Here is a 23,639-nt window from a genome sequence, read left to right as displayed (position 1 = left end):
TATTATTTTTTTATCATGGACATTTTTTCTCATGGACAAGCTCTGCATGCTGACAAAACTCCAAATTTGTACATAATAGCCTTTTAACTCGGTCTGTTCAGCATTTCATAACTAAATGCACATACAGAATCCATACACTGGCCACAATCACTGAAGTGGTCATGGTGCATGGAGTAACCCTTCAAAACTACAGGGGGATGGGTCTTTCTTTTAAGGTATACGGGCAATAGGTTGCTGACCCCTGTCTTAAAGGATAATATACCACCATTGGCTCCAAATATCTCTCTGTATAAAAATTGAATAGTGTAACTTTTATTCTTGTAGCATACTTGCGACGATTGTGGAGTATACAGATTATTTACTGGAAATGTATTACCGAAACTCCTTGTTTTTTCAGTGGGATAATTATGCATGCTTCATACTTCACACGGCAAATAATTTTTTTTTTTTTTAACATCAAATAAGGTGTCCGATTTGATTGTACAGGATTTAATCAAGTGCACAGCCTTGGGTAGGCTAAATCAAATTCTGATTACATGTAAGTGCGCAAATACTGACTTTTTGTATCCAATTTTGCAGGCTATGTAACTTTATATAAAACCTTTTTATTTTTTTTATTTTTTTTAATCCAATATCTCAGTTGCGACTTATTTTGTCTTCATGCACTACCCATCTATCTGCCTTGTAATTAGACTACATGTTATTGCCTCTTGAAATCCACTGCTCAGTTCAATGTGTGCGTAGTTTTCAGACAGTTTTATGCTATATACTGACAATACATTAAATGTATAGAACGAGACTGTAAAAATAATGAAGAGAAAGTGGTGACATCTTGATGCCCTTACATTTGCTGCAAATTCCTGAGATGTATATATTCTACAGCGAACGTTGCTATAACATGCTCATGATACTTATAACATAGTTTATACCATAAGTAGTGTTTTATGGGCACAGCATGGGATTTTAGGCATTGCCTATTTTATATTTGAAGCTTATGCTGCACTGGAGGAGTAGTAATGTTGGGTTTATGGAGGAAAATTTATTTTCAATCTCAAATATAAATGTATATGTATGTATAATGTTTTATTTTATTTTAAAAATTTTTTTATATTGCTCAAACTAACCAACCTAACAAAAGAGCCTATAAGACACAACAGAGATTTGCAAGTTTGTAGGGGGGGGGGGGGGGGAGGGGAGGGGAGGGGGAGTATGCCTTTCATTAATATCACAACATTTTTTGGGGGGGGAAGAATTAGAATTTTTAGGTGGCATTGCCTTTGGGAGGAGTAATACTTGAAATGTGATTATGGCTATAGATGCTTTAATACAGGGATGTCAAGCATATGGCCTTCTTGACTCCCTATTTTTATTGCTCACCGCTGTTTTGTTTGAGTTGGTTCCTGTTCTGTGCTGTCACTTCCCAGAGCAAACACCTGAGCATGCCAGGGTGGGTGATCACAGAAAATGTGCTTCCTCGGTCTCCCAGTACTTAGTGGGCAGAGTGTGTAAAAATTTTTTTTTTTTTTTTTACACTTTTCTGGGCTTATATGGTGTTTGTGCGTGATGTTATAAGCCAGCTGCATCCCCTCTAAAACACCCATAGCAGGTCACACAGAGGGGTAACTTTCTACACTAAACTGCCAGGGGTAGTTTAGTTCTAGGCCAAAAAAAAAAAAAAAACACTAAAACATTTAATTGCCAGTCCTCTTCAATTAATTTGTCCCTTACTACTGTTTGCGTATTTAAAAAAGTTTGTTAGACAATATGAATGATCATCCTAATATTGTGATTGGTGCATTTTTTTTCTTTCCCTTAGTTAAGTTGTGGTCCACAAACCTGGATAACTCCGTTGCAAGTATTGAAGCCAAAGCTAATGTATGCTGTGTGAAATTCAGCCCTTCCTCCCGCTATCACCTGGCATTCGGCTGTGCAGGTAAGTTTATACTCCATACTGAAGTATATTAAACCTCATTTCTGTAGCAAAGAAATACTTTTGAACTCCCTAAAACCAGAAACCATGTTAATATGTGGACCTTTGTACTAATTTATTTATTTTTTCTTGGAATTCTGTGTAACAAAACTTGAATAACAAATCTTTATATAAACAATTTACTTGTAAATGTTTTGTCATCACCAGAACACTAACTGGCCCATCATTAATAAATTAACTTACCCCTTTAACGTACAAACCTCTACAGATATATTTCAAGCATCTCAATAAAGCTTAATAAAGCAGTTGTGTGTGTGTGTGTGGGGGGTGGGGCGGGCGGGGCGGGCTATGCCCCAGCAGTGTCTCTGCTCAATTCTCAGGACTGATTCTGTGAATCTGTTTTGGGCTTATGGCACCAAAACAATTTGAGCTTAATGACGCTGTTTCAGTATAAATCATGCCGTCAGTGTCTCTGCTCAGTGCTCTGCCATTTAGGAGTTAAATCACTTTTGTTTCTGTTTATGGAGCCCTAGCCAGGCCTTCCTTGGCTGTGACTCTGCCTCCATGAAAAAATGGTTTAGTTTTTAACCAGATGTTAACTTACTTTAGGAATTTAAACTAGGAGATGATAAATTCTAAATTTACATAATGTGCAATAAAGAAAGTTTAAACATTAGTTTTTTTTTTTTTTTTTTAAACTGTGTAGAAAAATGTGACTAGGGCTCTATAAACAAAGTGATTTACCTACTAGATGGCAAATAATTGTGTAGTTAGGCTGCATGGGCATGATTAATACCCTAAAACCACTTAAGTAAGCTAAAGTTGTTTTGGTGCCATTAGTGTCCCTTTTATTTTTCCAGCCCATATAAATGTCAGACGTAAGAAGCTCTTTAGGAATTAATGACTGCAAGCAATACGGTTTCTATTATAGGTTAATGAATCATTTCTGTTTTTGATATGCCTTAATGTATCCACCCAAATACATTTCTATTTGATGTTTTTTCGATTTAAGTCGAGGTGTAGATGTGTATAGCTGCTGGGTTATTCTGCCATTTTGGATAATTGATTAATTTACCCTGCTCTTTGCCAAGATAATTCCACATTGCAATACTCTGGGCTTTCAGAATCCCTACTAAATGAGACAAGAAAATTTAGTTCTGTTTGTTTGATTTAAAATTTTTATTTATCATACAATATATATTTATTATTGAATATTCTAGTAGCATGTACTTGAAATGATGAGGGAGATGTTTTTGTTAGTGACTTGAACAATGTTACATTTCTTATACTGGATAGTTAACCAGGAGACATTACAGACATTACTAATAATGCTTTCATAAAAATGAGAAAAGGGAACAAAAATATTCCAGTTACTTCTGTTTGCCATGATTGAAATGCACTACTACTCTCTCTAGAGGGTATTTACACACACACATATACATAGATTCATGTGATTCACCAAAAAGGAGTAATCATGTAAATTATGTTTAATTCAGCCTTATCCGGTCTGCTGGGAACATAAACCATTTTAGACATTTTTTCTAAATAGAAGAAATACGAATTGATATAAATGCTATCTTTATCCAAAGCTTTAACAAATTCAATTAGAGGATTTTTCTGTTTAATGCTGCAACAGTCATTATGAATATCCATTAATATAATTTTTAATGTCAGATTTAACTCGGTGTGTTTTTGTTTTTAACACATTCTTAAGTAAGAATATTTTATGTTTACGTAGAGAAATCCATAGTTTTGTTATGAAAATAAGAGGAGCTTATGTTAACTTTCCATTTGTATAAGCATCTGAGAGCGCCAATCTGTTCCTATAACAATTTATTTCCACCTAGATCAGCCATCAGTGTAATAGACATCAGGTTCTTTGCTTTGTCAGGTGGCCACTTCTAAACCTGATTGATGACAGCCTACCGATAATCACTGTCAGGCAGCTGTACACAGTGGTTTATAGTCTAAAAACAATTAAACATGCTGTATTAGGATTATTTATATATTCTTTAAGAACTGCTGTAAAGTTATGGTGCAGGAGTGTCCCTTTAATAATCCATTGTTTGCATTTTTCTTCTACGTTTCGACCATATGGAACTTGTATGGACGAGAAGTGCTTCAGAATATGTTCATCTTGAAAAGATAGTATTAGCTGAGAAATGCTATCTCAGCTAATCTCACTGGTTATTGGCTGGAACAATTTACTAGTTATATTTGTTTAGGAAAAATAGTTCAGATTAACCATTTCATCCCATGTATAGCTTGGGGGAAAGATGACAGGTAGGATATGATAGAAACATTTAAATACATAAAGGGAATCAACACCGTAAAGGAGGAGACTATATTTAAAAGAAGAAAAACTACCACAACAAGAGGACAGTCTTAAATTGGAGGGGCAAAGGATTACAAATAATATCAGGAAGTATTACTTTACTGAGAGGGTAGTGGATGCATGGAATAGCCTTCCAGCTGAAGTGGTAGAGGTTAACACAGTAAAGGAGTTTAGGCATGTATTGGATATCCATAAAGCTATCCTATCTATAAGATAAGGCCAGGGACTTATGAGAGTATTTAGAAAATTGGGCAGACTAGATGGGCCGAATGGTTCTTATCTGCCGTCACATGCCATCTGTTTCAATTTGTCTTGGTGAAAAGTACAGAAGCTGGAGTAGATTGTGGGAGTATATCTCATAAAAAGTAGGCATCTAGTTGGAAGGGAAGTTAATGCAAACAGTAATGCAGATTGTGCTGTAGGATATTTAAATTTTTTTTTAAATTGCATGCCGATGGCAGTCAGCTATCCATACTTAAACCAGATTCTATATCCACACAATCACACCTTTTTTTTTTTGAGCTTTTTGCTTCACCTCACCGTGCATTGCTGCTTTTTTTTTTTTTCATTGACATTTTTATCGCCTGCTGTGTCAAAAGCTTTTGACAATACAATTAAAAAAGGAAAGGGCGCACGCGTCCCTCCCCCACCACTTGGTGTCAAGCCCATTATCCAGAGCCGTCTGAATGTCATCTATAACCTCAAGCCATGGGCATGGGCCTGTCAAGGGAGAAGGTTACAAAGTGAGGGCAGGACACTGTGCTCAACACGATCATTATCATGTTCTGTCCAGCTCCACAAGGTACCCTCTATGCTTTCTGAATGTACATGTGTAAAACAAGCCCCTTGAGGCTCACATAGTAACATTCTGTATATTTGTTGGTTTCAGAAACAGCCAGTATGATTTGAAGTTTATAGGCATAATTTAATTTCTTTAAAGTGAACTTGTTATTTGTGCAAGTTATGGTGTCATTGTATTCTAATTTTAATCAAAAATGCAGGTGTGTGCATTTAACTCTTAAGATTTCTAGTCACTTGCTGCACTGCTGGTTTGTATAGTATTGTATGGCTCAAAGGGTTTGTTGGTGATTCCCCATTACCATTTGGGCAAAAGCCTATATGAATCAGAAGTACAGGACTTGATTGTAGATGGCGGGGAGGGTAGGGCTGGAACATAAACCTTGCCATGTAGCTTGAGCCTATCAAACCCTGTATAGCCCTCCAGAATGATATTCCATGAATCTGGACGCCAGACTCGATAAAATGACTGTGAAGCAAACAGTGTCACAAAGTGGGCACATTTGCCTGGAATAGGGCACCCGAAATACTAGAATAACTACATTGGCTAATCTTTTTCATTTGAGATATAATGGCATAACATGTAAAATTCACTGGATCATTCCAAATAAATAGTGAGTCATAGTGAACAGCAACAATAGCTGAGCTTTCCAAATGTGAGTTTGTCCCCCTGTTTTGCATTTTATCCCCAGCGTGGGAATAATATTTGATGTTACGACACTAATAAAAATGGATTTAACACAAATGTGAGTTTGAAAATATTTCAAACTGTTTGTTGCCTACATTTTAGAATGTTTTTCAGTTCACCATTTAGTGAATGTTGCATGTCTGTTTTTAGTAGAAATTAATGTTTTCTGTATGTGCATTTGATTTGTTTCCCCCACCCATCGCATTTAATGGGTTTCAGAGTTAGAAGGGAAATTCACGTTCTCTGGTGAAAGAAGCTGCTGCTGGCTTTGATCTTGGCATTTTACAGCCGCATTCTCTCTGTACTGTGACAGAGAAAATCGATATGTATGTTTTAAATGTTGAGTAGTGTTGATTGCTCATGTGCGCTTGGCAAACCATAATGTGTGGTATTTTAGGTATGTTTAGTGTGTTTCAGCCTTCTCAAAACACAGTGCTTTTGACCATAATGAAACATGGTCAAACTAGGTGGTTATTTTGGAAGCAGTTTAGTGATGCTTTTTGTTTAGATTTTCATGTTGCAGTTAACCCAGCGTTTTGTTTTAATAATGGGCAAATCTTAAACATACCATCACCACTTCAATGACTTGACGTCTGTATGTACAGCATTTCAGTATGAAACCTTGCACCAATCTAGTTTAATCCCTTGTATTATTGCATCATTAGCCAACCTGGAAACAAGAGTTCCGAGCTGGCTAATGTCAATTCTGTGCGAATTGTTTTGTACACTGTTCCGTTCATCGGCTGAGAGCCTCTGATCCCAGTGGGGATCCAGATAAGAAGACAAACAGATTGCCCCATTGCCAAGCTACCAGTCCAGAGTACTCCTGGCATCATGGCTATGGGTTGTGTATCTTAAATTACTCAAACCGTGGTCTGTGCATCTATGAGAGTGTGTGCATCGTGAGATGCCATAAACATAAAAGCGGGCATTGGTATATTTTTTATTTTTATTTATTTTTTTAATCTGGAAGCTGAAATAAAAATGCATGCAATTCAAGTGTTTGCATGCAATAACAGCCTTCCTATAGCAACATAATGGAGATCTCTGCCTAGCTCAGTGAAGAATAGACTGGGCTAGATCGTTCCTCTCCCTACATGCCTTTAAAGTGTATAGATCCTGTATGCCTATGGATATGAGTAAAAAATATTTATCTTATGTAATTATGATTGTCAGATATACAATATTATAATTAAGGAGAACTGTCACTTTCCAGCGTTTAGAAAACAAATAAACTATACTCTAGTATCCTCGGCATTCGTTTTTTCAGTGTTTTGTCATATGAGACAATGTGTCTGTCGGAAGGAAGTTAACTACTGATCCACATTTAAGATATTGAGAATCTTCATCTGGTGCTACTTGACTGTCAACATTAAAAATAATCTCATATATAGCGTGAACGTTTCTGTAGACTTTTAATCTTATTTTTGTCCATTTCTAGATCACTGTGTCCACTACTATGACCTTCGAAACACTAAACAGCCCATTATGGTGTTTAAAGGGCATCGCAAAGCTGTGTCTTATGCCAAATTTGTGAACGGAGATGAAATAGTCTCTGCGTAAGTATAGGGACCATAAGCCTTATTCTGTAAGGGTGAGGGGTGTTTTGATATATTAAATGTTTATAATTGAGAAGTTTATTTCTTAGCTTCTGTGGTTTTAAAACCCCACAGCCCATGTCTTTTAAGGGGAAAATGGAAAGCAATGCATAATCCTTTACGGGGTCAGTGACATGCAAGTGATTTATTGTTTGGTCTTTACACAAGGTAATGACCACTTACATGAAGGTAATGATTAAAAGGTACAAGGGTACAGTCACTGGTTGTTTTCATTCAAGTTCGTCTCCCAATAATTTTCCTTTAAGGGGAGGGGCGGGGGGGGGGAGGTATCCCAGGGTTGCCAATGCCAACTAGACAAAGGATACCAATACAAAAACTAATATAATTTGGGAGACCCTAAATGCAGGTGACTAGTGCACATTTACCAACCTCCCATTGACTACCTGCAGTTTTTGCAGGAGGACATAAAGTAAGCTGGATAACTGTGAAATATGAAAAGATAAGGGATGTAGCAACTATGAATTGTGTAGTTTAGAGAGAGAGAAGTGTGTGTGTTGTAGAGATACCATAAACAGAGTGAAGTATAGTGAAAAAGACCACCTTGTCAGAATCTGGAAGCTGAAATACAGACGCATTCAGTTCAAGTGTCTGCATGCAGTAACAGCCTTCCTATAGCAATAAAATGGAGATCTCTGCCTAGCTCAGTGAAGTATAGACTGGGTTAGATCGTTCCTCTCCATACATGCTCTCCAAATATACAGACTCTACTTAAGCTTAAACATTATTTGTACATAAGACCATCATAGCTCAATGCACTAACTGAAGGAGAGAACGCTTAATTATGTTTTGTTGTATTTAATGGTGGAATTGTTCATAGCTTTGTGATTGATTGTCACTCTCCCTTTACTTGCCCCGCTGCCCACCTCTAGCAGCGCTGGGTTGGTGAGAGGAGAGAGAGTGTGGCGCACAGCACTGTCATTCCGCTTTTAGTATTCTCTGGCAGCAGAGGCAACTTTAGAGTTCCCTGTGCATTTCCATTCAGCTTCCTGACTTGTGGAGAATGATGCCCTACCACTTTCTCTGCTGGGAGTAGGAAAGGAATGGTCCTTTGCAGCCAACAAGGAACACAAAGGGTAGTGGTGAAAAGGTCTACATTTAATCTTAAAATAAAAATACCTGTAAAAAAAAAAAAGCTTCTTGGATGTATTTTATCCCTGACTTCATTTTCCGTATCTAAGATCATGGTCGGGCACCCCTGAATATTGCAAGTTGACTGTAATACCTCCCTTTGTTTGAACATTTGCAGCATTTCCATATTTCAGAGCTATCCAGCTTCCACTTTTAATATATCTAATAAGCTATAATTATAACTTAATTGAAAATCTGTATGGATTACTTAATCCTCCCTCAAATACCAGATTGCAGTTCAGTTCCCGGCTTGTTTTCTTGTTTGTGTTTTTTTTCCCCCACTTGTGTATATAAATAGTTATTCTTTGCTATCTTAAGTGGGGTCTGCAATTAATTGTATTGCCAGGCAATGCAGACATCCTGTCCATCTAAAACAATTAACATTGATAATGTGTGTGATGAGCATTCAGTTCAATATGTACATTTCCATGGATACTAGACTCTCTTTAATAGTTTGAACATAATGACCGAGACACAGTACTATAAAAAGCCAGAGACTGGTAAGTTCTTGTTGCAACTATTGCTGCTTTTTTTCCTTTATGTGAGTGCAAATTCTAATAATTCCATAAAGAAGGGACTGTCTTCCTGGTTTTTCATGTTTGGTTTTATTTTGTGTGTGTGTAGGTCAACAGATAGTCAGCTGAAGCTTTGGAATGTATCAAGGCCTCATTGCCTGCGTTCGTTTAAGGGTCACATTAATGAGAAAAATTTTGTTGGCCTGGCATCAAATGGAGATTATATTGCCTGTGGTCAGTATATTGCATAATGATTTTCGTTGTTGTTCTACATCTTTGAAAATTTGCCCCATATTACTAAAAGTGTGTGTGTGTTTTATGCAAGAGATAAACCATGAGAGATGTATATACGTATAGCTTTATATTACATTTGTATTTGCATTTATGTACAGAATCTATTTTACTGCATTAAATAATGCCGGCACCATAACCTTTTCAAATGATTGAAGTGGTTTTGGTTCTGGCGCCAAAGGCAGTGCTCCGTTATTGGCTGTGAATGTCAACTGAGCGGCCTTGTCTCAGCCAGTTCCTGGTATGGGGCAAGGCAAGAGCATAGTAGACTTTCAGGTTACCGGGGACCAAGAATCTCTACTGAATGGTAAATACCGTATTTTTCGCTCCATAAGACGCACCTCACCATAAGACGCACCTCACCATAAGACGCACCTCACCATAAGACGCACCTAGTTTTTAGAGGAAGAAACTCAGAAAAAAATATTCTGAACAAACTTTCCCATAGTGTTTCTTACTATGGGACAGTTTGTACAGAATATTTTTTTTCTCCCCTGTCCCATAGTGTCCCCCCCTCCCATAGTCTTCTCCTCTCCCCCATAGTCTTCATCCACCCCCTCCCCATAGTCTTCATCCACCCCCTCCCCATAGTCTTCATCCACCCCCTCCCCATAGTCTTCATCCACCCCCTCCCCATAGTCTTCATCCACCCCCTCCCCATAGTCTTCATCCACCCCCTCCCCATAGTCTTCATCCACCCCCTCCCCATAGTCTTCATCCACCCCCTCCCCATAGTCTTCATCCACCCCCTCCCCATAGTCTTCATCCACCCCCTCCCCATAGTCTTCATCCACCCCCTCCCCATAGTCTTCATCCACCCCCTCCCCATAGTCTTCATCCACCCCCTCCCCATAGTCTTCATCCACCCCCTCCCCATAGTCTTCATCCACCCCCTCCCCATAGTCTTCATCCACCCCCTCCCCATAGTCTTCATCCACCCCCTCCCCATAGTCTTCATCCACCCCCTCCCCATAGTCTTCATCCACCCCCTCCCCATAGTCTTCATCCACCCCCTCCCCATAGTCTTCATCCACCCCCTCCCCATAGTCTTCATCCACCCCCTCCCCATAGTCTTCATCCACCCCCTCCCCATAGTCTTCATCCACCCCCTCCCCATAGTCTTCATCCACCCCCTCCCCATAGTCTTCATCCACCCCCTCCCCATAGTCTTCATCCACCCCCTCCCCATAGTCTTCATCCACCCCCTCCCCATAGTCTTCATCCACCCCCTCCCCATAGTCTTCATCCACCCCCTCCCCATAGTCTTCATCCACCCCCTCCCCATAGTCTTCATCCACCCCCTCCCCATAGTCTTCATCCACCCCCTCCCCATAGTCTTCATCCACCCCCTCCCCATAGTCTTCATCCACCCCCTCCCCATAGTCTTCATCCACCCCCTCCCCATAGTCTTCATCCACCCCCTCCCCATAGTCTTCATCCACCCCCTCCCCATAGTCTTCATCCACCCCCTCCCCATAGTCTTCATCCACCCCCTCCCCATAGTCTTCATCCACCCCCTCCCCATAGTCTTCATCCACCCCCTCCCCATAGTCTTCATCCACCCCCTCCCCATAGTCTTCATCCACCCCCTCCCCATAGTCTTCATCCACCCCCTCCCCATAGTCTTCATCCACCCCCTCCCCATAGTCTTCATCCACCCCCTCCCCATAGTCTTCATCCACCCCCTCCCCATAGTCTTCATCCACCCCCTCCCCATAGTCTTCATCCACCCCCTCCCCATAGTCTTCATCCACCCCCTCCCCATAGTCTTCATCCACCCCCTCCCCATAGTCTTCATCCACCCCCTCCCCATAGTCTTCATCCACCCCCTCCCCATAGTCTTCATCCACCCCCTCCCCATAGTCTTCATCCACCCCCTCCCCATAGTCTTCATCCACCCCCTCCCCATAGTCTTCATCCACCCCCTCCCCATAGTCTTCATCCACCCCCTCCCCATAGTCTTCATCCACCCCCTCCCCATAGTCTTCATCCACCCCCTCCCCATAGTCTTCATCCACCCCCTCCCCATAGTCTTCATCCACCCCCTCCCCATAGTCTTCATCCACCCCCTCCCCATAGTCTTCATCCACCCCCTCCCCATAGTCTTCATCCACCCCCTCCCCATAGTCTTCATCCACCCCCTCCCCATAGTCTTCATCCACCCCCTCCCCATAGTCTTCATCCACCCCCTCCCCATAGTCTTCATCCACCCCCTCCCCATAGTCTTCATCCACCCCCTCCCCATAGTCTTCATCCACCCCCTCCCCATAGTCTTCATCCACCCCCTCCCCATAGTCTTCATCCACCCCCTCCCCATAGTCTTCATCCACCCCATATTCTCCTCTCCCCATAGTCTTCTCTTCTATCCCATATTCTCCTCTCCCCATAGTCTTCTCTTCTATCCCATATTCTCCTCTCCCCATAGTCTTCTCTTCTATCCCATATTCTCCTCTCCCCATAGTCTTCTCTTCTATCCCATATTCTCCTCTCCCCATAGTCTTCTCTTCTATCCCATATTCTCCTCTCCCCATAGTCTTCTCTTCTATCCCATATTCTCCTCTCCCCATAGTCTTCTCTTCTATCCCATATTCTCCTCTCCCCATAGTCTTCTCTTCTATCCCATATTCTCCTCTCCCCATAGTCTTCTCTTCTATCCCATATTCTCCTCTCCCCATAGTCTTCTCTTCTATCCCATATTCTCCTCTCCCCATAGTCTTCTCTTCTATCCCATATTCTCCTCTCCCCATAGTCTTCTCTTCTATCCCATATTCTCCTCTCCCCATAGTCTTCTCTTCTATCCCATATTCTCCTCTCCCCATAGTCTTCTCTTCTATCCCATATTCTCCTCTCCCCATAGTCTTCTCTTCTATCCCATATTCTCCTCTCCCCATAGTCTTCTCTTCTATCCCATATTCTCCTCTCCCATAGTCTTCTCTTCTATCCCATATTCTCCTCTCCCATAGTCTTCTCTTCTATCCCATATTCTCCTCTCCCATAGTCTTCTCTTCTATCCCATATTCTCCTCTCCCATAGTCTTCTCTTCTATCCCATATTCTCCTCTCCCATAGTCTTCTCTTCTATCCCATATTCTCCTCTCCCATAGTCTTCTCTTCTATCCCATATTCTCCTCTCCCATAGTCTTCTCTTCTATCCCATATTCTCCTCTCCCATAGTCTTCTCTTCTATCCCATATTCTCCTCTCCCATAGTCTTCTCTTCTATCCCATATTCTCCTCTCCCATAGTCTTCTCTTCTATCCCATATTCTCCTCTCCCATAGTCTTCTCTTCTATCCCATATTCTCCTCTCCCATAGTCTCCTCTTCTATCCCATATTCTTCTCTTCTATCCCATAGTCTCCTCTTCTCTCCCATATTCTCCTCTCCCATATTCTCCTCTCCCATATTCTCCTCTCCCATATTCTCCTCTCCCATATTCTCCTCTCCCATATTCTCCTCTCCCATATTCTCCTCTCCCATATTCTCCTCTCCCATATTCCCCTCTCCCATATTCTCCTCTCCCATACTGTCCCCCTCCCCTTGTCCCATAATTACTTACCTGTCTTGTAGCGTTGGCCGGCAGCACAGGGCGCACCTCAGTACTGGAACTTGAATTTCAGGTTCCGGTTTCCGGCGGGACTGAAAAGAAGTGCGCACTCAGCTTCTGCACACTTCCTTTCCGTCCCGCCGGAACCTGAAATTCAAGTTCCAGTACCGCGGTGCGCCCTGTGCTGACGGCCAACGCTACAAGACAGGTAAGTAAAGCTTCATATTCGCTCCATAAGACGCACAGACATTTCCCCTCACTTTTGAGGGGGAAAAAAGTGCGTCTTATGGAGCGAAAAATACGGTAACATGTTTGTATTTTGACTGTTGCTAGGCTCCAGGTATTATCACCACTGCATGGCGATAATTGTGGCACATTTAATGTGTTTGATAATTATTAGCTAGTAAGGTATGGACTTCCATAATTGGCCACCTCAGGTTCATGTGCTTTCACGTATTTTGTAGTCGTACAGAGAATTGATATTGCTTCCAAAGCCATATCTTGAAAAATAATGTTAAGGCCGTTCCTATTTGCTTTTTGTGTGATATTATTTTTTTGTTTGTATTTAAATTATTTTTATTCCCTCACCACAGGAAGTGAAAACAACTCCCTCTACCTTTATTATAAGGGCCTTTCTAAAACTTTGCTAACATTCAAGTTTGACACTGTTAAGAGTGTTCTGGACAAGGACCGGAAAGAAGATGATACCAATGAATTTGTGAGTGCCGTGTGTTGGAGAGCACTCCCTGATGGGGTAAGATTACTTTTTATCTTATGGCAGGCTAAAGGGATAACTTGGTTGTTTTTTGGTTTTGTTTTTTGCATTCTGCCTCATCACCACAGATTATATGGGTGCCCAAACACACAAGAAAGTGGCAGTTACATTTCAGGCATTGAAATAGCAATGTTGTTGTTGGAAAGAATAGTGGAGGGCAGATAAATTTTTTTTTTTTTTTTTTTTTTTTTTTTTTTAACATCAAGAGCAAAGAAAGTAGATTCTAAAGTCTAAACCGTCTACCTACTTTTGTATGTGTATAATTTCCAAACTGTGCACTCATTCAGCTTTTTAGTGATTACAGGTTGTCGACTTTTCAGTCCACACAGACTTTAATCAAGAATATATATATGTATATGTGTGTATGTGTGTGTATGTATATCATTATTTTTGTTTATTTTTATTTTTTATAGACTTCTAATTTGTATCATTACGTATCTGTTTTATGTATCTCTAAACGGCAGATGTTACACAATGACTGTTTTATCCTGCATTTGTGTACCACCTGGCATCCCATATTACAAACATTACATTGAATGTATATGTATATATATTAATATGATGTATTTTTTTGGGCGCTAAACGGTTTTAGGAATTATCATAAGATGTAACATGAGTTTTCTGCCTATATCCATGTAGAGAAATGTAATTGGTGTCACAGCAGATTTGATGCTAATTTGTTCCCTCTTTTTCTCATGACCTGTCTCGTAATTGAAAGTGTGCAGTTTGCTGTACATTAGTATCTAGGTTTTCAGTGGGAATCTGCAGATGGCACACGTATTGGCAAGTCAGAATCATAGGAGCACTTTTGCCCTTAAAATGGCAACTCACTACCTCTTTCACAGGGCAGAAATATGTTTTACTTAGACTTGCTATTTCGGGGTAATGCACTTTACTTAAATCTGTAAGATCCTGTTCACTGTATTGTAGTATACACTGCGCCTCATCATCGTGCAATGTATTTTTGAGAAATGTTTGCTTTATAAACCTCTTACTGAACCAAATAACATTTATTGTAGATTTTGCCATACAAGGAGTGAGACTTCTGGGTGTTTTAGGTTTGTTGTTTTCTGGCAAATTGAACTTGAACAGAAAGGGTCAAAACATTTGCGTTAACACAAGTCACATTGGCTTTTAAAATTGGCAGTCTGCTATATTCTCAAATGTCTCTAAGTCTTTCAGTCTCTGGATATGTAGGCCCCCAGAAAAATGTTTTTCGTGTATGCAGGAGTTCTGGCCGTGAGATAGCTGTTCTTGGAACAATACAAAAGGTGTTCATGCACGAAGAGGAATATGATTCTGCATATTAATTCATTTTCAGTCTATCATAATCGTTAGAAGGAAGCTGTGTAATTTGCTGGCTGTTTGTCTGAAAGAGTTCATTACAGCTGATATGGCGATCGAGAAAACGGGGGTGAGAGGGGGTTCGGGAGGGGGGTTCAGAGACTGAGCAGGTACTAAAAGTGCCGCAGAAGTAATCACTGCTGTGATCAACTGTTAGATTCAGATAAAGAAACGCCAAGCATAAAATTAGCTTAGGTAAAGGTTAAAGTGACTAGAGACAGACACAGGAGGAGGATGGGGGGGTGTGTTAATCGCAAGCAGGCATTGTTAAATAAATTGAGTCTTTGGATGCTCAATGCCTTAAGAGTGTGTTGAGAAAAGAGAAACATTCCAATTTTCATGTTTCTTTAGCATCTGAATGTTTTGAGAACCATGGTCTCTGACTTAATTTGCTGCAATTACACATTCTGAATGAAAGTTACGGTATGTGTATGCATCGCTGATTTACACACCAGATAGGGAGCAATGGATGTTGCAGCATTGACCTCTTAGTGCTTTTCCATCCTGGCATAATTTGGCACCTTGATGTCATTTGACACTCCAAAAGATAGAAGAAATTAACCAATGTAATAAGTCATAGCAGTAATTCTGGGGCTTTGTTATCATTGCTTTAACATAGGTGAGTTATTTAGGTGTTCGCTAGTGTGGTTTGTTTGTTTGTTTTTTCTCCACATTATCTCACTATCTCATGGTCAGAAACATTGACATTTTGTGTGTGTCCATGTATTTTCGGAGTTCTCTGTAATATTTTATGCCTTGTGCATGGTGTGCATGTGTTATTTGACCATTCTTCTGGTGGTTACTGTTGACAAGCCTGCTTGCAAATGACTCAATAAGGATATCTTTAAATCTCAAATGTAGGGTTTCTGTGAGGGCCAGTCTCGGATGCGTGTTCCATGATTAGTGCACTGCTGTATAGAATATTAAAGGGACACTATAGTCACCTGAACAACTTTAGCTTAATGAAGCAGTTTTGGTGTATAGAACATGCCCCTGCAGCCTCACTGCTCAATCCTCTGCCATTTAGGAGTTAAATCCCTTTGTTTATGAACCCTAGTCACACCTCCCTGCATGTGACTTGCAAAGCCTTCCATAAACACTTCCTGTAAAGAGAGCCCTATTTAGGCTTTCTTTATTGCAAGTTCTGTTTAATTAAGATTTTCTTATCCCCTGCTATGTTAATAGCTTGTTAGACCCTGCAAGAGCCTCCTGTATGTGATTAAAGTTCAATTTAGAGATTGAGATACAATTATTTAAGGTAAATTACATCTGTTGGAAAGTGAAACCAGTTTTTTTTTCATGCAGGCTCTGTCAATCATAGCCAGGGGAGGTGTGGCTAGGGCTGCATAAACAGAAACAAAGTGATTTAACTCCTAAATGACAGTGAATTGAGCAGTGGAATTGCAGGGGAATGATCTATAAACTAAAATTGCTTTATTTAACCAAAGTAATTTAGGTGACTATAGTGTTCCTTTAATGATGGATTATGAAAATGGTTTATATGTAAATAATTTAAGTGGTTTGGAGGTAAGCTTTAAAGCTTCCACATGTAGATTCATTCAAGATTTGTTTTGACGGAGATTGTAGGTTGTGACGTAAAAAAAGTTCCAATATAAAAGTAAATCCCCTTACACCCATAGTCCTATTACACATGAAGATATATATTTTTTTGAATACTTTAACAAACTCCCTTATAACGTCAGCTGTATTAACACCTTGACAATTGTTTGATTATTTTACGTGACTGAAATACTGTGCCGGTGAGAAAATAGTCAGACTGGAAAAGCAATTATAGTAAATGTATGATTATACTTGTTTTAAGGTAAACTGAAGGTCATTTATTAGTAATAAACAATGGGGTCCCCAGTAGGGATTTATGCATATGCTGCTCAACTACAAGTTGACATTTACAATAGAGTGCTATCTGGAGTTTTTAAATTTAATCTTTCTTGTCCTGTTGCAGAAAGAATTTGTGATTCTCTGACTCATGTGAATTCTTTTTCTACCACCTACTTATAGTGACTGTTTTGCTAAGTAGTCTTTTCTTATAAAGAAACTTAAAGGACAAGCTTCATCAGATTTTTTTTTTTCTTATTACTTTCCTTACAGCATGTAATAAAAAGATATGGCTCTTATTAAAAAAATAAAAAATAAAAACGTAAAAATACACATGCAAAAATCTACCCACTACTTTCAAAGAACCCTCTGCCATATTCATACACCTTCGGTCAGACCGAGGTAGAATCTGAACATTAGGCTCCTGCTTCACTCCCTACACAGCGGTAACGTCATCCGCCATTGCCCTATGTGGTCTACCTAGTCCGAATTCTGACGGCATTAGCAATTCTCATATTTACTAAATCCTTTCGTAAAAATGAGAATTGCCTATGTGGACACAATTCGTTTGGTCCGACCGGTTCTGTAACATTGGCCCGGATAAGGAAATAATTTTTTTTTAACCAATCTACAGGACCCAAATCGCAAATTATCATCCAAGTGCTATTTGCAAGTGAATAATAATTTAAATCATACAGAAATATGAATACCGCACTCAATAAATGATGTTAAGTAATAATTAAACCTATGCTCAAATTCATAGTATTTATTGAAAAGCTTATAAGAATAATTCATAAAGTTAATGGTATTTCATCAAAGGAACGCATAATTCATCTTATATACACCAACTATGTACAAATATCTATCTAGACACAGTATCCTCCTATGTGCAATGAATAGTTCAATAAGCGTAAAAAACGGAAATAATGAAAAGAATGAAAAAAAAAAAATGAAAAAATATATTTGAAAAAATATAAAAAATATATATTGAAAAAAATGAGAAAAAGGAAAAATGAAAAAATGAAAAAATATATGAAACAAAATACAAAAAATGAGAGAAATGGAAAAAATGAAAAAAATACAGAATGCTAAAGTCCTGATAAATAAAAGTCCAGTATATAGTGCACTATATGTTTGCCCACTATCTGCGGGTTGGTCTCACCAATGTCGTCTACTTCTTTATGTTGTATCCTGTAGGAAGATGCTGTAGTCTGTGAGAGATGGTCTGAATGGAAGGGATGGAACGAATTCCTGATAGTAGGAAAAGTGATCGCCACCCTGTATCCGCTGGTGGCTGATCAAACCTGTTGTGATGAATGAAGTCAATCAGCAGTATAAGGCTCTGTTAGAAGCGAATTGAAGTCACTCGTAGGGCTTTCCTTGTGAATGGGCATGGGCTGCGCGCTCGGGACATATGCGTCCCTTCGATGGCCCCAGTGTCCGTGCTGTCAAGAGAGAAACATCTGCGTTTAAATATCCTCAGTTTAAGCGGCAAACACTGCCGCATCCAATTCACGGTCCTACTTCCGCATTCCAACGCATACGTGCGTCATTGCGTCATGCGTCTTTCACAAAACTTTATTAGTAACGAACATTCTGATCGGATTATTAAGCTAGCAAAAGCACTAGCTTATTGGGATGACACAGTACATTTGCAGATACAATTATGAATAAGACTTTGTAGTAGGGATAGAAATGTAAACCCAATGCAAATAAGGACATGAATTGTATACTTAACAGTGGATTGACAGTAATACATAGGTACTGCATCAATGGATGCATATCATCTAAACAGTCTTGCATACACTTGAAACACAGAATAGTGTACTGTTAATGCTCACCTGTAACAGGAGATCAAGAGGGAAAAGTGTAATCTTGGTGTGAGAGAGCTAGTTGAGTAACCAGCTGTGTGAAAAAGAAAGAACAACTATTATATACTCCAAGAAAAAATTTTAGTTAAACTTACAAATACATTTTTACTAAAAAAATTTTTTACACAAAAAATTTTTTCAAAAAAAAAAAAGAGAAATTTTTTAAAAAAAGGGGGAGAAAAAATTACAGGTAACAGATTAAATGCAACTGACCTGTCTACTATGACCCCATTGTGTCCCTAGACCCTGTCTGTGAGGGACCCTGTAATGACGACAGGTAGCGGACCCAGAAGAGTCAAATTGTTGGCAGGAGAGAGCCACGGACCACAGTTGGTCACGGGGAGCATCTGTAAGGAGCACAAAATCACAGAGCAGACAATGGTGAGGAGATCGAAATATATATATCATAAAAAGTGTTTGAGATCATAATCCTCATTAAGTCCTAGTGGTGACAGAGTCTCCAAGATACTAATCCATTTAGTTTCTCTCTGGAGTAAGAGCTTCTGTCTGTCTCCCCCCCTTCGTAGGGGTGGGATTCTGTCTAGGATTTGAAACCTCAACTGGTTCACGTTGTGATTATGCATTTTAAAATGTCTAGGTACCGGAGCTTCCACTTTATTGTGTAATAATGCTGCCCTGATGCTCCTTTTGTGCTCCCCTATCCGCTCTTTCACTGGCCTGATGGTCTCCCCCACATAAAGGAGCCCACAGGGACACTTTAGAGCATACACGACAAAGTCTGAATTGCATGTGTAATAATCCTTAACAAAAATTTTTTTACCTGATCTAGGATGGACAAAATATTCCCCCTTAATGACACTGTTACAATGTGAACAGTTAAGACAAGGAAAGGTGCCCTTCTTGGGTTCTGAGAAAAACCTAGTTTGTTTCTTAGAGGAACCAATATCAGACTTCACTACCATGTCCCTCAGGTTGGAGGCCCTCTGATAGGTAAAGAGCGGTGGTTGTTGAAATATCGGGGGTAGTTGGGTATCTCCCTGGAAAAGTTGCCAGTGCTTTAATATAATTTGTCTTATGTCCCTATTGAGTGGGGTATACGGTGTGACAAGTGTAAGTCTTTCTACTTTCTCTGTAGTCCTGGTACCCGATAGGGTATCTTGTCGGGAAAGGGTATCAACCCTCTGTCGCTGGTTATCAACCACATGTGCAGGATATCCCCTCTCTATAAATTTTTTGGCCATATAGTCTAAGCCCGTGATCACCTTATCCTCCTGAGAGACTATTCTTTTTACCCTTAGTAATTGGCTATATGGTAACCCATTTTTTAAATGCGTCGGATGGAAACTGGAATACGTCAGTAGATTATTGCGGTCAGTGGGTTTTATATATAAGTCACTCTGCAGGTGGTTACAAGTCCTCTGGACCTGGACATCCAGGAAGGGAACAGTCGTAATGTCACAATACATGGTGAATTTAATGTTAGCATCCAGTGTGTTTAGTGAATCAAAAAATTCTTGTAAGTGGGCCCTCGTGCCGCTCCAACATATGAATACGTCGTCTATATATCTTTTCCAGACTAGACATTTGGAAAATAAAGAATGCGGATAGATGCAAGTTTCCTCCATACGATTCATGTAAATATTAGCATATGTTGGAGCGACATTCGAGCCCATAGCAGTCCCTTTAATCTGCTTGTAATACTTGTCACCAAATAAAAAGTAGTTCTCTGTTAGAATGAAGGTCAGTAGTTCCCTGATATATTGCCTTGTCTCCCCCTGTTGGGTCAATCGTGGATCTTTGCTTAGTGTCCAGTCTACTGCCTCAATCCCTCTTACATGATCGATGGATGTATACAAAGATTGAACATCCATGGTCACTAACCAGAAGTCACCTGGTGGAATCTCTATATCTGCCAAAAGTGTAAGGAACGTGGTTGTATCTTTAAGGTATGATTTCTGGGATGGGACATATTTAATAAGAAATTTATCCAGTGTCTCTGCTGGGTGTTGAAATATGGACCCAGTACCGCTAACTATTGGTCTACCTGGTGGGTAGAGAGGATTTTTGTGAATTTTGGGCAAGGTATAGAATACTGGAATGCGTGGATATTTCTCATTCATGTATTTGTATTCTCCCTGTGAGATGATATTTTTAGAGAGGGCCCATTGGTTAAGTCTTTCTAATGTGTGCTTCAGGTTATGTGTGGGATCGTGGCTTATAGGTAGGTAGTTCGTCTCATCCGCTAATTGTGATTCTATTTCTTTTATGTAATATGTACGGTCCATGATTACCAAAGCTCCCCCCTTGTCCGCCGGTTTGATAATTATCGAGTTATCCTTCCTCAAATTGTTGATGTTTAGCCAGTCTTGTTTAGTAAAATTGATATCTTGTCTATGAAAGTTGTGTGTATGTTGGGATTTTTTCCTAAGTTTATAAATATCTTTTTTTACTAGATTGGTGAATATATCAATTGAAGCATTGGTGTTCTGTGGTGTAAAAGAACTTTTAGGTTTCAAACCTGTGTCTAGGGGAAGAACGGGACATGGACCAGATTCTGAATCGGTATCTCTCATATCCTCCCTGTTTCCTTCCTCATGTCGATGTCCTTGTGTAGTCTGGGTATTACTGTTTGTGAATGTTGTTGTGTCCCCAGTAAGCTGACCTGTAGAAAAAAATGCACGTAACTTAAGTTGGCGAAAGAATTTATACATGCTGACATCATATTGGTGCCACTCCACATGAGGTGTAGGAACAAAAGAGAGTCCCTTATTCAGGGTCCCCTCCTCTGTGGGAGTTAAGGGCCTACCTGAAATATTATGTATCAGAGATTGCGTCTGGATTGGGTCGATCGGTTTGTTTTTTTCTCTCGTGTGGCTCTTGTTAAAACCCCCCCGCCTGATGATTCTTCCTGTCTTGTATTTCTCTCTAAAAAAGTCATTCCAGAGGATGAGGAGGCAGAGGAGGAGGATGTAGCCCCTTCTGTATCTGAACGCCATCTCTGTGAGGTTGTGTCTCTGTTGGGTCTGAAAGAACGGTTATCTGTTCTGGAGTACCAGGTATAGACCTGATCCCTTTGGTAGTCTAATTCGTCTCTATGGAATTTTTTCTTTTTAAACTCCTCAGTTTCTCTCTGGTACTCTTTCAGTTTGTCTTCTATTTGCTTTTTGAGTGTTTCTAAGTCAGTAGATGCAGTGACTGCTGCCAGTTCCTGCTCTGCTGTTGCTATTTCTTTAATCAGTTTAGTTAATTCTTTTTGTAGGGATTCAATGGTTAGTACCATAAGATCCACCGAGCATTTATTTAAGATTTTGTACCACACTGTACGATGTTCAATATTATCTCTACACAATGTAGGATGTAACCTAACTCTTAGGCCTCTTGGGATTCTCTTTTGTCTCAGGTACTCGCCTAGGGTGCTTACATGTAATTCCCAACTAATTTTCCTTTTTAAATCTCTCTCTAGTTTTTGAGCAATTCCCCGCTCACTCTCATTAGTCAAAAATTCTCTAGCCCCTCTGAGAGCTGAGGTGATACGGTTAATGTCACCCTCCGTATAGGCAAACGTTGCCATCAAGTCTGGTATATAGAGGTGAACAAATGTGAACCCAATTGAAAAAATTACCAAACTTCTAGTTCACAGTTACCCAGAACAATATTTACAACAATTTTGTGACAGTTCTGTATGGGTAAACCGTTAGATTACACAAAAAGGTGCCCAGCACTAGGGCAAAATATATACAAAAAAACCAATGTGTGCTGGCACTCAATTAAGTGTTAGGTGCCGGTATTCGAGGTATAACCCCACAAACAACCTCCAATCAATATCATACAGAAATATGAATACCGCACTCAATAAATGATGTTAAGTAATAATTAAACCTATGCTCAAATTCATAGTATTTATTGAAAAGCTTATAAGAATAATTCATAAAGTTAATGGTATTTCATCAAAGTAACACATAATTCATCTTATATACACCAACTATGTACAAATATCTATCTAGACACAGTATCCTCCTATGTGCAATGAATAGTTCAATAAGCGTAAAAAACGGAAATAATGAAAAGAATGAAAAAAATGAAAAAATATATTTGAAAAAATATAAAAAATATATATTGAAAAAAGAGAAAAAGAGAAAAAAAGGAAAAATGAAAAAATGAAAAAATATATGAAACAAAATACAAAAAATGAGAGAAATGGAAAAAATGAAAAAAATACAGAATGCTAAAGTCCTGATAAATAAAAGTCCAGTATATAGTGCACTATATGTTTGCCCACTATCTGTGGGTTGGTCTCACCAATGTCGTCTACTTCTTTATGTTGTATCCTGTAGGAAGATGCTGTAGTCTGTGAGAGATGGTCTGAATGGAAGGGATGGAACGAATTCCTGATAGTAGGAAAAGTGATCGCCACCCTGTATCCGCTGGTGGCTGATCAAACCTGTTGTGATGAATGAAGTCAATCAGCAGTATAAGGCTCTGTTAGAAGCGAATTGAAGTCACTCGTAGGGCTTTCCTTGTGAATGGGCATGGGCTGCGCGCTCGGGACATATGCGTCCCTTCGATGGCCCCAGTGTCCGTGCTGTCAAGAGAGAAACATCTGCGTTTAAATATCCTCAGTTTAAGCGGCAAACACTGCTGCATCCAATTCACGGTCCTACTTCCGCATTCCAACGCATACGTGCGTCATTGCGTCATGCGTCTTTAATAATAATAATTTAAATAACTATTTGCCCGCTAACGGCGCTAGCAGTTATTGGGCAAATAGTTTAAAAAAAAAAACACACCTCAGCAGCATGAAGATTACTTGGCGTTTGCTAGCCACCCAGGAGAGAAAAAAACGGGTCGCAAGAGTATTCTGAGAACGGACAGAAGCTGAAATAGCCTGCCCTTCGGTGGGTCCCCGCTCAGAACTCAAGCTGGTTTTAGCTCATCTTGTGCAATTACAGAGAGAACATATCTGAAGCATATCAGACTGGTCCCACCCATACGGGCAGTCCAGATC

The 23,639-nt window shown here is 39.7% G+C and overlaps 1 protein-coding gene and 2 non-coding genes across 7 annotated transcripts in view; all 3 read left to right on the top strand.

Moving 5' to 3' along the window:
- COP1 (COP1 E3 ubiquitin ligase) overlaps positions 1-23,639 on the top strand; it is a 159,827-nt gene that overhangs the window by 98,373 nt on the left and 37,815 nt on the right. For all 5 annotated transcript variants that reach the window (XM_063428235.1, XM_063428233.1, XM_063428237.1 and 2 more), the window contains 4 exons: positions 1,817-1,933; positions 7,193-7,310; positions 9,123-9,247; positions 13,441-13,601. In XM_063428235.1, coding sequence (XP_063284305.1) covers positions 1,817-1,933; positions 7,193-7,310; positions 9,123-9,247; positions 13,441-13,601 — 521 coding nt within the window. The remainder of the gene's footprint in view (positions 1-1,816; positions 1,934-7,192; positions 7,311-9,122; positions 9,248-13,440; positions 13,602-23,639) is intronic.
- On the top strand, positions 6,717-6,851 carry LOC134570034 (small Cajal body-specific RNA 3). The gene has a single exon (XR_010084687.1). It is a non-coding gene; the product is annotated as a small Cajal body-specific RNA 3 (non-coding RNA).
- LOC134570035 (small Cajal body-specific RNA 3) lies at positions 7,921-8,055 on the top strand. The gene has a single exon (XR_010084688.1). It is a non-coding gene; the product is annotated as a small Cajal body-specific RNA 3 (non-coding RNA).

The sequence above is a fragment of the Pelobates fuscus genome, chromosome 7 (assembly GCF_036172605.1).
Source record: "Pelobates fuscus isolate aPelFus1 chromosome 7, aPelFus1.pri, whole genome shotgun sequence".
In the NCBI taxonomy this organism is placed as follows: Eukaryota; Metazoa; Chordata; class Amphibia; order Anura; family Pelobatidae; genus Pelobates; species Pelobates fuscus.
This window is presented reverse-complemented; position numbering and strand designations above follow the sequence as displayed.